At 36.1% G+C, this 16,497-nt stretch overlaps 1 protein-coding gene across 5 annotated transcripts in view; it reads right to left on the bottom strand.

Moving 5' to 3' along the window:
* DMD (dystrophin) overlaps positions 1-16,497 on the bottom strand; it is a 2,236,200-nt gene that overhangs the window by 1,500,448 nt on the left and 719,255 nt on the right. For all 5 annotated transcript variants that reach the window (XM_082680764.1, XM_082680765.1, XM_082680763.1 and 2 more), the window contains one exon: positions 1,277-1,396. In XM_082680764.1, coding sequence (XP_082536890.1) covers positions 1,277-1,396 — 120 coding nt within the window. The remainder of the gene's footprint in view (positions 1-1,276; positions 1,397-16,497) is intronic.

Raw genomic sequence — 16,497 nt, 5'->3', positions numbered from 1 at the left:
TTCCATAAAATGGGTGTAGCAGTGGCCTGTAAGTCCTTTAGCCAGTCGTGTGTGTGTGTCTGTGTACAACAAATCTGATCATATATGCAATGATACATTATAACATTGGGCGTCATAAACCTTTTTAGATCTGCAATCCCTGCAATTTCATTGAAACATAAGCAATTAACATGAATCACTAGTATATATTAAGTGCTCAACTGTAGCAGTTCAACAGTTTCGTCTTTTTCATTTAATGATGGAAAGTGAGATAATATTGTTGGAGATTGGCAGTCTAAAACAGTAACCTTAGGAAACGACATTTCACTGGGATAAAAAAAAAAACACAATTCACACAAAAAGAGAAAAAAACAGAGATAAGGCTTTTCTATAGGTTAGGTAAGAGAAACTAGGTTTAGAAAAACCTTGGGCTTATAAAGCTATTTAAACCCACGTTGACTGGATCCTCAGACGTGTTAGACTATTGGCTCCTAACTATCACAAAGGAAAGGCAAGCATGTAGTGGGTACAATGAATGCCTCAAATATAATCTGTGGTTGGGTAAATATGTGAATGTATGTGTCACATTCAAAACAATAAACTGTTGTTATTTTCCCTTAATGTTGATGTTTTGGTATATGTATCTATGCTTTGCTGAAATTAAAAAAAAAAACTTATAACAAAACTTTATCATTTCCAGTTAGGAAGTAAATATGAAAATATCCACATTATCCTTTATTAATATATACTAGTTATATTTCCAAGGACACAATTACTATGAGTCAGATTGAATGAGGGATTGAAAGGCTAAGTATCTCCTAAAACAAAACTTCCATGACTTAAGCATCCTGCTATGTCCTCATCGAGACTACAGCTGAAGGCTTCCAGGAAAAAATATACTGAAGGTGTTAAACTTTTTCTTATTTGACTGAATGTGATCCTTTTTGTGTTTTCTTACCTTTGTCCTCTTTTAGACTGTAGGTTTGAAGAGAGCATAAATAATATTCCTCTGACGAGTTATCTAATGCATGCTATTCAACTATAATTAAAAAACAGATCTGCATTTATGTATTTCCCCAAAGGCCAGGAAGCTAGTGTGAGCAAACAGTATATAATGAAAAGGAATTATGCACAAACATCCCACAAATGGGACATAATTTGAATTAGTTTAAATGAATACATTGCATTCTAAATATTTGTAACATACAAATTACATTTTAAATTTTCTAAATATTTTCTGAATTGCAATTAATTATTTTGAATGACATATTTAGTGTATTAAAGAAAATACTCTGACCTTAAGTTGTTTTTCCAAAGCAGCAGTTGCATGATCGCCACTAGATTCATCAACCACCACCACCATGTGCGTGAGAGAATTCACCCTGACTTGTTCCTGTTCCAGGTCTTCTTGAAGCACCTGAAAGATAAGTGTTTTTAAAAAGGAAATTAAAATAATAGTCTCCTGCTCTGTATGCCAGAAACATTTCTTCCCAAATGAGTGTGATTTATTTCTGCCATGCTTTGGGTAATACAGTTTTTTATTAGACTGGAATCATTTCAAGCAAATTTTTTGCTATGGTGCTCAGCAAAATTTGCACGTTTTTGTCAATTGAATGTGAAAGTATATAGAGAGAAAGCATCTGTTGAGAAAGGCATACTAAGATATGCTGCCCGTTACCCCACTTCCTCTCACTTTTTCAAGGACTTTTCTCCTAAAATACCTGGCCGCCTCAAGCATCTGCAATTTCTCCTTCTCTACAGTTCTCCATTATCAACCAAAACAAAACAAACTCTTGACCCAAAAAACCCCTCCCGCTACTGCCTCATTATGTGTCCCTCTTCACTAAAAAATATTTTGTTTTCTACATTACTCTTTCTATTTCCTTACCCTACTATTGTCCCTTTACCCACTATCCCATTAAAACATCTCTTGTAAAGGGTGCCATCAACCTCCAGGTTCCCAAATCCAATAGCCATTTTTTGATAGCATCTTACTTGACATTTTGATTACTAACCTAATTAACCACTCCTTCATTCTGGATCCTCTCTTCTCTCTTCCTGAGCTTCATGTACCACCCTTGCCTGATTATCCTCCTACTTCACTAAGAGCTGCTTTTTAGCTCCTTTGCTGGTTGGTTCCTTCTCCTCTGCTCAACTATAAATCAGATGACATTCCTCTGGATAAAAAACAATGGAGCCCCATCACACTAAGAGGAAAAATCCAAATCCTTGAACCTGAAATCCTTGTATGATCTAGCACCTTCCTGCCTCTCTAATCTAACTGCATACCATTCTTGCCCTCTGACACTATGTTTCAGTCATACTTGTCTTCTTTCTCTTCCACACTGTGTCAAGCTATTTGCTCTACCCCAATTGCTCTTCCTCTGTATCTTTAAATAATCTCTCATTCTTATGATTCAGGACTCACTTTGTCACCTGCACAGAGAGGCTTTTCATGAAGATGCTATCTAAATTTGCATCTTAGTTACTATTTCTATAACTTTTTAAACATAACATTTTCACACTCAGATTTTTCTTATGTATTAGTTTAGTCATTTGTTGTTTGTCTTTACTTACTGGAACATAAGATCCACTGAAACAGAGATGCCCCCTGTCCTTCTCACTAGATATTCCAAGCAACTAAAGATAAACAAACTCTTGTTAAATGAATAGCACCATGTGGAGGGGTGAGGGCAATATTCACAGGTGAGTTTGACCCTTCCTGACTGCATAAAGATTACAATCTAATGGGTGAGATTCTTTTTTTTAAGTGTAATTACAATTATACTATCAAGCACATATAACCCGAAACAGTATTCCAATCTTTTAAAAATCACAGTGTATAGATTTTTTGTAAAGATAAACAGGAATAAACAGAGGAATAAACAGACAGTAAACAGGAGGACTAAACAGAGGAGGCTGCTCTAGATCCAAGACACCCTGCTTGGGAGATCCAGTTCCTCCAGGACCTTATCACACTACACTAATTATTACCTGGAAATCCCTAAATGAGTATGCAAAATTCCTGGTCATCTAGTCTGCCTCTTAGAACATGTTATTATATAATACAAGAATGAAGAAGCAGGTTTGGGACAAAGCCTGTTACTTTCTAGAAAACCTGGAATCCCTACTTATGAAACAATGATGCCTGGCACCTATCAGACTAGCTCTTAGTTATTCGAACCCTATGGCGGGCGTAAGGGAACCTATTAGAATTAGCTACATCACAAACTCAAATGTTTGAGCATTTTTATCCAGGACTTTTATTTTTCAAGTCTCAACATTTTAGAGCACTATATAAAATCACTTACTTTTACTTCCTCTCTCCAGACTTTCACAGTACATTTTCAAGTGAAGCAATTTAAAATAAAATGACTATGCACCTATTTTGTGTGTGGAGTCTATACTGCCTATCACACCTTTGACATTCCAGAGTTTACACTGGTTAATAAAACTCTTTCTGCCATGAGGCTCAAAATGGAAACATTAACATTCAGAGTTGCCCTTGAAAGTCACGTTAAGTCTGTGCTTTCTGAGTTATATAAGCTAGGACTGGGAACATTTCAAATATGTCAGCAGGAATTTTAAAAATAATAATTAAAATAATATCCTGGTGTCCAATATACCATAAATTGGTTTAATTTGGCCAATTCTTTTTTCCTATCACTCAAGTATGAGAGTATATTTAATTACATATATTAAAGACAATTAGGAAATAATGCTATACTATTCACATTTTTTACATTTTTATTGTTTTCATATTTTTTAGTAAAGGAAACAGAAAATCATTGTTTGAGCCATGAGGTACTTATTTTGAAACTCAGGCTGCATCTTTCTAAAGCATATGTGATCAAATATACTAGTTATTTTCTCCAGTACTTAGATTTCTGATTTTGTTTTGCTTATCTATTTGTTCTATAATCAGAAATTATATTCTTGCCATAGTGATCAAGGGTTTACATGTTATGCTTTTGCTGACGTGCTAACACAAAGTACCACTAAAGCTAGTTGTGAGTTAATAGCTTTAAAATCAAACATGAGAACCATCTGAACTTACACTCAGTAGAGGTAAATAAAGGAACATGGGAAAGGTTCTCAACAGTAGATGAAAATCTCGAAGAATGCATAGCACTGCAGTAAATTAGCAATATACTCTATTTGATTTAAGTCATTTCCAGTATCTCCTTTTCTCTTCTATGACTTTTTCAAATTATATCGTTTCTTCTACTCCTAATCAGGGATTAAAACAGAAAAGCTTAAACTGACCTTTCTAAGCATACTCAATAGCTGCAAGACAGAGCTATTGTAACACTGTAATCAGTTCCTATTTTCCCAGACCTCAGCTCCAAAAGTAAATATTAATGAATATCACGGTATTAGCTAATCCCCTTATTATTTGCAAAAGACAAAAGACTATAAAATATCCAACGTCCAGAATTCATTTTTTTAAAATGAAGTTGATTCTTAGAATTAGCAAAAATGCCATTCAGAAAATGGTTAGTTTAAAAAGTTAAAACCTTCTGTCAACCTATGTATCCATGAATAAGGGCCTTGATCATTGGTACAGAGTACACTCTCCTGCTTCCCTCTTTGAGAAAACATGGATTCTCAAGGCAACTAATTTTTAAAGTACATTAAAGTTTTAAAAGCTATTTTACAATTAATTTTTAATTAAATATTTACTTCTTATGGATTTGAATTTCTCATAGCGGGATTTATACAATGGAGGTTTACAGTTGATTTGCTAATTAAACTGAAATATGAGCCAAATTATTCCAAATACAGATGTATCCCCAGAGAAATACACTAAAATTTTTGCCTATCAGAAGAGAATGTCTTCAGGTTAAAATACTGTAACATATGATTGTTAAAGTCTGTTTTTCTTTATTAAAAGAATATAAATTATTTACACAGAGATACCTACTAGGTATTTTATTATGTATTTCTTGCCAGTATTTTTCTTAGAGTAATGCATTTGTTACACTTATCAAATTTAAAGAAAATCTGTCATGCTCCTAATTAAATTTCTATACCATTATTAGATACAAATGTCAGCAATGTTTGTTTTCTAATGTCAACTAACAATCCTTTTTTTCCTTATGACAAGAAAAAAGGTCAACAGTGAAATTTAACATTAAAAATGCTTAGATTTGACCAACTTAGATTTTGTTATACCTCTGTAAAACAAATAATTCTATTTCTTACAAATTATTCTCTAGTTAAAGAATCTGACCAAATTTGTTGTTCCCTTAGTACATATTCACATCTTATGATTTAAATATGACTTTTCTCTATTTCCTTCAAATGTTTCAGTGGTACCGAGTTCTTGCTCTGACCCATGACAAGTTGGTCTTCAAAATCTGGCTTAAGACAACCACTGAAGAGTCACTTCAATGTTTACTTCAGACTTATGCTATTTTATCCTTTCTTAGCATATATGTGAAATACTGTTTGGAAAATAAAGGCATGGAAATATGTAAGGCTAGGGAATTATTAGATTTGACACTTAGCGGTGAAGAACAAAAATTAATAGAAAGGTAGAGTAATAGAAAACAAAAACAAGGTTGGATCTCCAGTAAGTTCTATAGGAGGTTATACAATACTTCCCTTGGTCAGAGTATATGCTCAACAACATGAAACAGGAAAGGACTGTTGTTGCCTATATGCATAGTTTATTACTACTTCTACTTCAGTGATTAACCAACAGGAAATTACCAACACTTGCAGGTCCTACACACACACACACACACACACACACACACACAAACACACCCCCCCCCCAGAAACAACACAGATCATGGGTTATGCATGAATTCTAAGGCCATCTACTCCCACATATCACTTTAAATTAATATAATTAAAATATGCTTAGTAAACTATTAAGTTTAGTGATTTATAGTTTTTAGCTTAGCCAAATAAATGTACACAAAAGGAAAGACTGATGAGAACAAAACTTGAATTGAATATAAAATGTGCAAAAATCTTAAGAAACCAGAAGAGTTTCTACAAACATGGGATAAGTCTAACACTTAGGAAGTACTATCTTAGAAAATCCAGCTCAGGAACCAAAAAATCCCTAGATAGTCATGAACAATTAGCTAATGCAATACATCTGGATGTGAATTGATTTTATTTTCAAATGAAAGCATCCCAGGCAAATCAGAAAACTTTATGATTTCTTAGGAAATGATAGAGGGGGTAGGCAGTGTATCATTCTCGTTACTTTTTCTCTTATGGTCATTTTTACGTCCTTATTTCCATCACCTCTGCACTGGGCTAGGCTCTGTATTCCTTATTCTATCTATTGCCTGAATGAAATGATCTGGAAATGACTTGCCATTTTATTTTCAGTCCAATATTCACTTTACTAAGCCTGACTGGTCATAGTACTGTCTAGTTCCCCATGAGGATCTATTTATAGTATGTACTTTTGTTATAAATTTGCTAAATATTTTAAATAGGCTTCCTCAACAGGCTCTCCTAGAAGCGCTTTTATTTTGATACCCACTTACTTAAACATTCTTGCATAGTTATCTTAGTTTTTTATAGCAAACCCATTTTTTAACCTTTTTGTTAAAAATAAATGTTTATGTTTCTTCTAAATCCTAAGCTACCAAAGGGGGGGGCCCTAAAGACCATTTCTATGATGTTTTAAAGATTTAAAAAGCACCCAATGCTTACCAATCCCAGGAAGGGGGCTCAGTAAATGTGGAAAACTGTTTTAAAAACAGAGCTGACCATTAATGTACCCCTACATCTTTCCAAATATAAGTAGAAAAGGACATAGTATGGATGACAGAGTGACAAAAATATGTGCATGTTTAAAGGTGTGGGATCTAACATCAGATTTTCTGAGTTTGATTCCTGCATGTATTGCTAACCAGCTATGTGACCTTGTGCAAGTTTCCAACCATGCCAAGCCTCAGCTTCCTAATTTTCAAAACTGGGATAGGGCTTCCCTGGTGGCGCAGTGGTTGGGAGTCCGCCTGCCGATGCAGGGGACACAGGTTCGTGCCCCGGTCCGGGAGGATCCCACATGCCGCGGAGCGGTTGGGCCCGTGGGCCATGGCCGCTGGGCCTGAGCGTCCGGAGCCTGTGCTCTGCGGCGGGAGAGGCCACAACAGTGAGGGGCCCGCGTACCGCAAAAAAAAAAAAAAAAAAAAAAAAAAAAAAAAAAAACTGGGATAATAAGAGTACCTACTTCGTTAGATGGTTAGGAAGAATGAATAAGCTACAACTGGTTAGCACCTTGCCTGGTACACAATAAATACTAACAGCTAGTTAGTTCTAAAAACTCATATGTAGGCACATTCAGAACAAAGACTTTAAACCATACTGCAAGAACCCAATATTCACTTAATTTACCCTCATCTTATTCACGCTGTCATCATCCTCCAATAAGCATTCTATGTACAGAAATAGAATGTGGTTTTGGAAATCCAGGAAAAGAAGGGCTGAAGTTACAGTAAAGCTTTAGGATCTGAAGAAATATATAATACATTTTAAATCCTTAAATAAGACTTTAACTTCCAAATTATTTACATGAGATTAACAACAGTAGCTTTAAACTAATTGATCAAGTGGTCTCATACGTTGCTGAAAAATTACCATGGTCAGACGAGCTATTTCATGGAGTGAGGAAATATTTCATGAGTGACAGATCCTAATCATTGAATAATAGCCCTCAATTCTCCTAACTTTCCTCCTCCCTCTAAAGTCCATGCATGCATGCATCTATCCATACATCCTACATACAGTTATACCATTGAAATCAGAAATTAAAGTGAACACCAAGAAAATCTAATAAATAATTACAAAACATCATTAGCCTGAAAATAATTCTTGAAAAAGAAGAGAACAGGATTATTAGGAGAGAGGGCTAGGGTGGAAGTTTTCAAGTGTACCACAGAGGAAGTTATCTGCATTGACTGGCTAGTATGTAGATGTAACATTCAATTCTACTGATTATCTTCCAGTTCAAACATTACCGCCATTCTCATGATGAGCCCATTTTCTTCAATATTCCCTTTCTAGTCCCTTTTTCCCTAATTTTAAAGAAAGAGCTTCAGAATTAATGTTGAAAAATCACTTCCTTAAGCATCTTGACTCTGAGCATTTCACACACAGCCACTACTAATGTGTTCTCTTTCCCTACTGCGTATTCTAAGTTTGAGGACTTGTATGCACCCAGTCTCTCCATCTTTTCCATCTAGATATTCCCAAGCCTGAGGGACCGAGTGCCATACTTCTCTAATCTCTTTGCTACTCTCTGCATTTGCTCTAGCCTCTAGGATCGCCACTGCAATCAAAGTTACTGGAATCTCAGAACAGACAAAAAGAGTCTGGGTTCAAAGGCAGACAGGTCAAGACGACAAGCTCAAGTCTACGAAGTACTATTTAAGTTACCTTAGGCAACTCAAGCTCTCTGAATACATTTATTTATCCACAAATTAGGGATTTAAATCCCTCCAGGACAGGTTTAGTACTGGAGTGAAATGAGATAGTACATTAGAATCAGCGACTGCAGTACTTAGTAGAATTGACAGGTAGTGAAGTAATGCTTATTTTCTTCTATTTCTGACATCATCGCCTTATCATTTTGGTCTTACACTAAGATGCATGGAAATAGCTCCTCTGGGCATCAGTATTTATTCCCAATACCCTTGATAATTATATTATGTATCTTTAATTACTAAATATTCTCAGTGTGCTGAAACTATAGAACATCATGTAAAAATATGTGCTTCAGTAGTTTTCTCATTCTCACTAGATATGACCTAGATCTTTGTTAATGGAATATTAAATATTAATATATTTAATATACTGGATAATATACTGGAATATAAATATCCAGTATAAATTATACTGAAAAATGTAGTTCCACTGAGTAACAGAGTATTACCAGTTGTACTACTAGAAATCATTCTGTTCATAACAGAAATATTAAACATAACATGATAGTATACTGTAGTTAACAATTTTATATTCCTTAGAAATATACATAATGAAATATTCAACATTACTTTTATATGAAATTAGATTTATGGTCATGCATTTTGTTATAAGATACATGAACTTATTTTTCAAGAAAAAATATTTTCTTAAAATTCATATTATCATATCAGTTGTGGCTTTCTTGTGAAGAATTTTCCCCTAAAATGCATTCTAAAATGTTTTATATACTTAAATAATTCCTTTACATTATTAATGTTGCATTACCTATGGAAGGGAACTGAAATTAATTTGTATTGGTTCAGGAAAATAAAGATACTTTAGCTGAGACCAACTCGATTAAGTGAGAGATAGGGTCTTTTTCTTTCCTTCTTGCTTTACCCTCCCCAGAGGGCAGAAACTTCTAATAAATAAGCATTATAGGAGAAATTAAGTATAAAAAATAAACTGGGTATCTCTAAGATGAGGGGGTCTTGGATAATTACATTTTGGTAGATGCACTGATGTACTTTAAAACAGGGCTGAGGCTTCACTGGTGGCGCAGTGGTTGGGAGTCCGCCTGCCGGTGCAGCGGACGCGGGTTCGTGCCCCGGTCCGGGAGGATCCCACATGCCGTGGAGCGGCTGGGCCCGTGAGCCATGGACGCTGAGCCTGCACGCCCGGAGCCTGTGCTCCACGGCGGGAGAGGCCGCAGCGGTGAGAGGCCCGCGTACCGCAAAAAAAACCCAAAAAAAAAACAAAAAAAACAGGGCTGTAACATTTTGAACCATGTTACTGAATCAGTGCTCAGTAGTTTCTAATTAGTCACCTGTTAGCTGGAATCAGTTGATCTGTGAAAATAAGGACATGGGTATGGACTGCATTATTATTTTTTAATTAAATTAATGGCATTATTTATTATGAGAAGTTATCCTTGGAATTGCTGCTTTTTTATAGTATGTTGATGGGAAATTAGATGTCTTCTCAACTAGATTAAAAAAAAAATAAAACTGAGTATCATGCATACACTACTCTGTAGACCATAAAGCGTAATGTTGTCCCTTTTTACATTAACTTGCCACTTCTTTATGCCAAAAGAATTTTATTACCATACAAATCAACTTTGCTTGAGTAAAAGTCATGTCTTATATAATAATAACAGCTAAGATAATTTATATAATTCTGGGCATCAACTATTATTCTAAGTGCTTTTATGCAATTATGTAGTATATATTTTTATCAACCCTATAAGATAGGTATCATCATCATCATCATCACCACCCTGATTTCATACTTGGGGAAACTGAGGCACAAAATGCTTAAGTAACTTTTGCAAAGTCATTCAGCTCACAAGTGATAGAGCTATAATTTGAACCTAGGCAGTCTGGCTTCAGAATCTGTGATATACTGCCTCTCATGTAAGAGATATTAATATAGCTCATATAAGCATAAGAGATAGATACATGTTTCTTATAACTCATAAGGCACATGAATAGAAACTTAAAAACTCCTGTGTTTAAGTGTATGCGTTTGTGTGTGTACTCAGTCGAGTATCAGGTTTTACCCCTCTAGTGATACCTGAATTCAACCTATTACATTTGAAAAACTACTATCACAACGCTTGCTTTAAAAAACACACACACAATAGTTAGGTCCTCCTATATGCTCTTACTGTTTGAAAATAATGTTAACATTGGTATGTCTTAGTGATAAATGCTAATCACAAAATTGTGTTTAATATAAGGTTTTGAGTATTAACAGGAAGTTCAAGTTACTTTTATCTAAATGGCTTAGTTTCTTTATATACTACATTTTTTTCTTACTTTTCTCTCATGAATCTTTCCTATTTGGATATTCTCTCTTGAAACCTGTTCATCATAATGCTGTCTATTGATATGATCATGCCATCTCCCACCTAGAGGATGCATGCTTTTCTCCCATGGTTCTTATTCACTGCCCCTTGAAGGTCAAGTGAGGTCCATATGGAAACCAAATAAAGAGACAGAATAACATTTCTGGGCCTTCTCTCTCCTTTCTAAGTAAAAATCTCAGAAGAAAGGTTACATTGTAAGCCCAGCTTAACGGGGCAAGAAAGACCTGATCAAGCCTAAGACTGAGGCCATAAGGGCAAAAAAGAGTCCTTATAATTCATAGGAAGTTCAACCTAACTCACAAGTTCAACTTAACTCACACAAATTTAAAAACAAAGCTGTAGGATTACAGACACTATAGTTTCTTTGGCTGGTCCACTGTGCACATATTCCTCATGAACTGGCCATGTGTGGTAGGTAGCCAGTTGAGGATTTGATTCCATTGAATGGTTTTCCTTTTCCGCATAACCAAGGCTCACATGCTTGATTTCTACAGACAAACACAAGTATGACTGCTGGTAGCATTCTGTGACATTTATAAAAAGATGCCAGGGTTATAACCATTAAGATATTTGAACAGAGAATGAAACAGGGAGAGAGGAATGAAAAAAAGCCAAAGTTAGTGAGAGGGCACCAGAAATAATATCTCTATGTAAGTTGCTTTAAAGATGTGTTCCTGGGGCTTCCCTGGTGGCACAGTGGTTGAGAGTCCGCCTGCCGATGCAGGGGACGCGGGTTTGTGCCCCGGTCCAGGAAGATCCCACATGCTGCGGAGCGGCTGGGCCCGTGAGCCATGGCCGCTGAACCTGCGCGCCCGGAGCCTGTGCTCCGCAACGGGAGAGGCCACAGCAGTGAGAGGCCCGCATACCGCAAAAAAAAAAAAAAAAAAAAAAAAAAAAAGATGTGTTCCTTCTTCACCTATATGAGTTGTTTTCTTGACACAACTCACAAATTTTATTTTACTGTTTATTTAAATGGTAAGTTTCATGTCTCTGTCAGAGTGGAAGCAATGATGAAGCTTCTGTGTGTGACAGAAGTAGTCAGAACTACTTAAAGCATTTGATCCAAAAACCATTTACTGAGCATCAGTTATGTGCTAAATACTTGGCTAGACATTGGGGAAACACATAAGAGGCCGCTCTGGTTCTCTGGGTGTAGCATAGTATATATGTATATTTTTTTTACCAATTATACTGTGTACCTTTACTGCCATAGCCATCAAACATTCATTAAGCAGTTACGCGGGGAAAAACTAGGAAATAAAATGGAATTTCATAGAAGTAACTAATAACATGTACTTTTAATCTTGCTAAAGATGTAAGAGAGCTTATTAGTCACTAAAAGCACTACTTGATTCTATGGCATTCTCAGGCTTTTCAGAATCACTCATGCTCCTCCCAATTACTGCATTTCTATCTTAGTATTGCCTATTTTTTAAAAATCCAACTTTGGCCTCCCAATTGCCCAGTCTCAGAAACTATTATTTTGAACTCTGTGATAATTCCCTAAATCTAGTCTCTTTGGTTCTGCTGTTGATTTTCAAAACATTTTTTAAACAATTTTCATTGACATTGCTTTGATTCAGACTCTATATACTTTACGCAGTATCTTCCTAACATATTCTGGCCTCCTGTTCATCTGTGCTCTAGTTTATCTTACAAGATATGTCTTCCTAAAATATAAGATAAACTTTCCCAAATTGCCACTCTCCTCAGTTTCACTTATCATCAGTAATGGACCCCTATTGCCCACAGACTAGCTCCAAATGCTTGTCTTGAGATCAAGACCCTCCATGATCAGGCTGTGGTCCTCCAGCAGTGAGCAGAGTGCAGCACATAACCTAGGCAAGTGACATACCTTCTATTGCCCCATCTCATTTCCTTTGCCCAACAAATCACTGTTTCTAACATTCTCAAGCCATCTGACATATTATGCCTTGTATAATGGTCACTCGTTTTCTGTGTCATTATCTGATGTACTAGCATGTGAGCTTCTGGAGGAAGATTCCATACACAGTAGATCTCTGTATTCTTCACAGCAGCTATTTTGCTTTAATAAGTGTTTGTTCAGTGATATGGAATAAAATTCAATGGAATGAAATGAAATGTCAAATCCTTTGGCAGGATTACACCTAAATCTTCCCATTACATAACTATCTAGATCATTTTAAAGGTCACCAGAAGAAGATATTTCACAATCTTGGCAATCCAAATGTTTGTGATTAACTAAGCTCCAAGGAAAGGATAGGTGACTGAGCTTCTAAGAGGTCATTTAATTTGTATTAATCAGTACTTAACAAAGACCATTTACTGAAGTCGTAACATAGTGCACATGTCACGATGATACCTGCAAATTCTAACTTGTATGGTAAGGATTTTGTTGATGTTGTTACTGAGTCAGTGTAACTAGTAACAAAAGTCTAAACCTCTCATAAGAACTGGTAACAGCTAGTAAACTAAGCTTTAAATCTCATGTCAGTGTGACGGTGCTACAAGACAAGATTCCCGAGTCAATTATTTTCTTTTTGATTAAAATACCCTCCAAAATAGCAAACTGCTTTCCCATTAATGAAAGTTCAAGCCCCCATAAGACTTTTATTGTCCTCAATAATACTGTCACTCCTTCTAGGGAAATCCTTTCGTTCCTTATCAACATCACTAATAAAATATTTCTCTTAAGACAGAAATAACCAACCAGAATTATTTCTGACGTGTTCCTTCACAAGAAGATTGAGAGCTTCAATTTGTTCACTCCCAAGAGAATCACTTTTGGGTGACTCAGATCTAAAGTAAACCTCTAAATTCTTTCCCCAAAGCAATAGCTATGAAGAATGACTGGTCTCTTCCAAATTTTGCAGCAAATTGAACTTTTTCCAGTTACCCCGAGTTAACAGTCTGGCTAGATTTAATAGTAACCACCAATATAGGATCGATCGTTTTACCTTGCCTAATTGGCAGATGCAGTAAAAGTGACTTATTTCCATGGCATTTTACAGTGGTTCAATTTCTAGCCTGCCTTGTAATAAAATGCTGTTGAAATGAAGATAGCAAAGGATGCTGCCACAGAACAGAGAGAAGCATATCTGTAATACGCATGGTGTACTTGCAAGATATGCCCTCCAACTGAGAGAGACAGAGAAAGAGACAGAGAGTGCGCGAGAGGGCACGCACACGCCAGACTCCTCTGACCCGAGCAGAATTTAAATCCATTCCCAGAAACAAAACCTGAATCTCTTCTTTAATTCTGTCATCTGTAATCATCTCTTAAAAAAATAAAGAGGATGTACTGTCTAGGATATGAAGCTAAAAAAACTAAATGTTTTATTAGGTGGGAAGCAGGGAAATGCAGCAGGGTGCAGTTACTTTATGACTACTCCAAGGCTACTGATGTATTTTATTGTCAGAATGAGAAATTTTCTTATTTTCATTCACTAACAATCCTTGGGAAGAAATGCTGCAAAGTAAATCAGTGATTATTTAAATAAGGCTTTAGTTTGAATTCAGTTACCTAAAGAAAGAACATTTATCCCTTCTTCTGTTTTATGAAGCTTGGAAAGATTAACAAAAAAAAATTTACTCTTTATATACTTCTAAGAAAACATACATGTTTCTCATTTAAATAAATTCAACTCCTTTATAAATTGTTTGATTTTGTCAAAAAATTTTCTTCTCATTTTAATTACTTCAAGTAACAAAAGAGAATTATCAACTGTCAGGCTTTCTCTTAGCTATGTAATATGTTTTTCCATTGTCTTAATTTTATTAAAAAAATAATATATTGTGAGGTGGGTTTAAACAGTTAAAGGTGGAAGATGGCCTCGCTTTCTGTGTCAGCAAACCAATTCCTTCTGCTTTTCCTTACACACTTATATGAATAAATCCTAGATGTAAATGATTACATAATCAACTTGCATATAGTTCTGTTGCTTTCTTTTTGTTTCAAATTATGCTCTTCAAAGCAATTTCATATTCATCAGAAAAGGCACATTTTCAAGTAATGGACAACTATTCAAATTTTATTACAATATTAATCAGATACTTTCCATTCCATTCATTCTAAATCTTCCAGAGCAAAGTGCAAAACCTTTCAGGTAATTGGCAGAATATGAAGACCCTAGACAGCCTAACCTCAATGCTCTGTTCCTGGTTTCCAGATGAGACCTTTACTCGTAGTTGCCCTAAGTCATTTACCCTTATGGCTACCCTACCATTCTCTGCCACTTCTCTCCTTCTCTTCCTGGCTTCCTCCTTAGACTCCAGGTATCCAATGCTGACATCCATCCCTCTGATGTTCAATGTTACAGCCTGTAGTCTTGTCCTTGCCTGAAATGCTTCACATTCTAAAACTAATCGGAACACTAAAAATCAAGTGGCTCAACACTTTTATTTCCAAAGTGAAAATATGGAGAACCTGAGAGATTCAATAATTTCTGAAAATTACATATTTAGTTAATGGTAAGCTGGGATAGTACTCTGGCTTCCCAGGCAAGAAGGCTGTCTTAGGTTGAGTTTGTTCCTAAACAGACCCTAAGCCAAATATTTGGGTACAAATAGTTTATCTGAGAAGTCATCTCAAGAGACATCATGGGCGGGTAGAACTGTGAGATAGTTTACCCCATGGACATCTGGGGCCCAGTCTTGCTGGGAAACCTCTGAGAAACTGGGAATTGAGAGATACCTTGGAATCATCCCACCACTGGGCAAGGATTCTAGGGTACTTATCCATCATTTCCCATCCCTCCTTGGTTAATGGCAGCTCTGGCAGCACTAACTACTTTTTGCCCATGTTCAAACTGTCTGAGACTCTCCTGTGGCCAGTGAATGCCTTCAGACAGAGAGGAAGCCACTGGTATATACAGAAACTGTCTGCACGCAACTTCCAGTGTAGGCCAAGGGGAAGAGAATGCATACATGGTCTACCAGAGGAATGAATGAATGATCACACAGAAAAAGTGGTCCAGTTTAAGGTCTAGCACTGGCTGTAACTACTTTATCAGATGTTCAATTAAAACCTATGTGACAAGTGAACCTCTTTTAGTCACAATTTCCAGGTGAAAATTAGAATGCAGTTGATGCTTTATTTTTTCCCAACGGGGTAGCAGACGGGATTGCCATAGCTATAGCTCTCCCCAAACTGTTTTATCTTAAGCTGCTGTGGCCAAAGGATGGCTTTGGCTGCAACAATAGCAAAAGCAGCCCCATTCTTCACTGAACCTGAAGTTCATTAAATAAAAAACAGCTCTGGGACTTAAAAAGAAAGGTATCTTTCATCTGCATGAAAGAATTGTGAAGCTAGGTATGACAAAAAGTTATATTAAAAAAAAAAAGAATGAAGTTGGGTGAGACACACATTTAGGAGGTATGAGTTGAGGGAGCAGATATTTCCTTTCAAAGCCATAAATCCAAGAAGCACAGAATCCTGAGTAGAGTTGTCAGGTATGATCCAGGATGCCCAGTAAAATCTGAATTTCAGCTAAACAATAACTAATTGGGGACATATTTACACCAAAAAAAAAGTTCATTGTTTATGTGAAGTTCAAATTTAACTAGGCTTCTTGTACTTTTATTTGCTAAATCTCGCAACCTTAATTTTGGGCCAGTCATGAAGGTTCTTCTGTGTGTGTGTGTGTGTGTGTGTGAGAGAGAGAGATGATGGACGGAGCAAGGCTTTGTTCCTACAGTAAAACCCAGAGCTAGTTTTATAATGGTTATTAGAA

This window comes from Grampus griseus (genome assembly GCF_964374135.1).
Source record: "Grampus griseus genome assembly, chromosome: X".
NCBI classification, from domain to species: Eukaryota; Metazoa; Chordata; class Mammalia; order Artiodactyla; family Delphinidae; genus Grampus; species Grampus griseus.
Note: the sequence above shows the minus strand (reverse complement) of the source record. Positions and strands in the feature narration are given on the sequence as shown.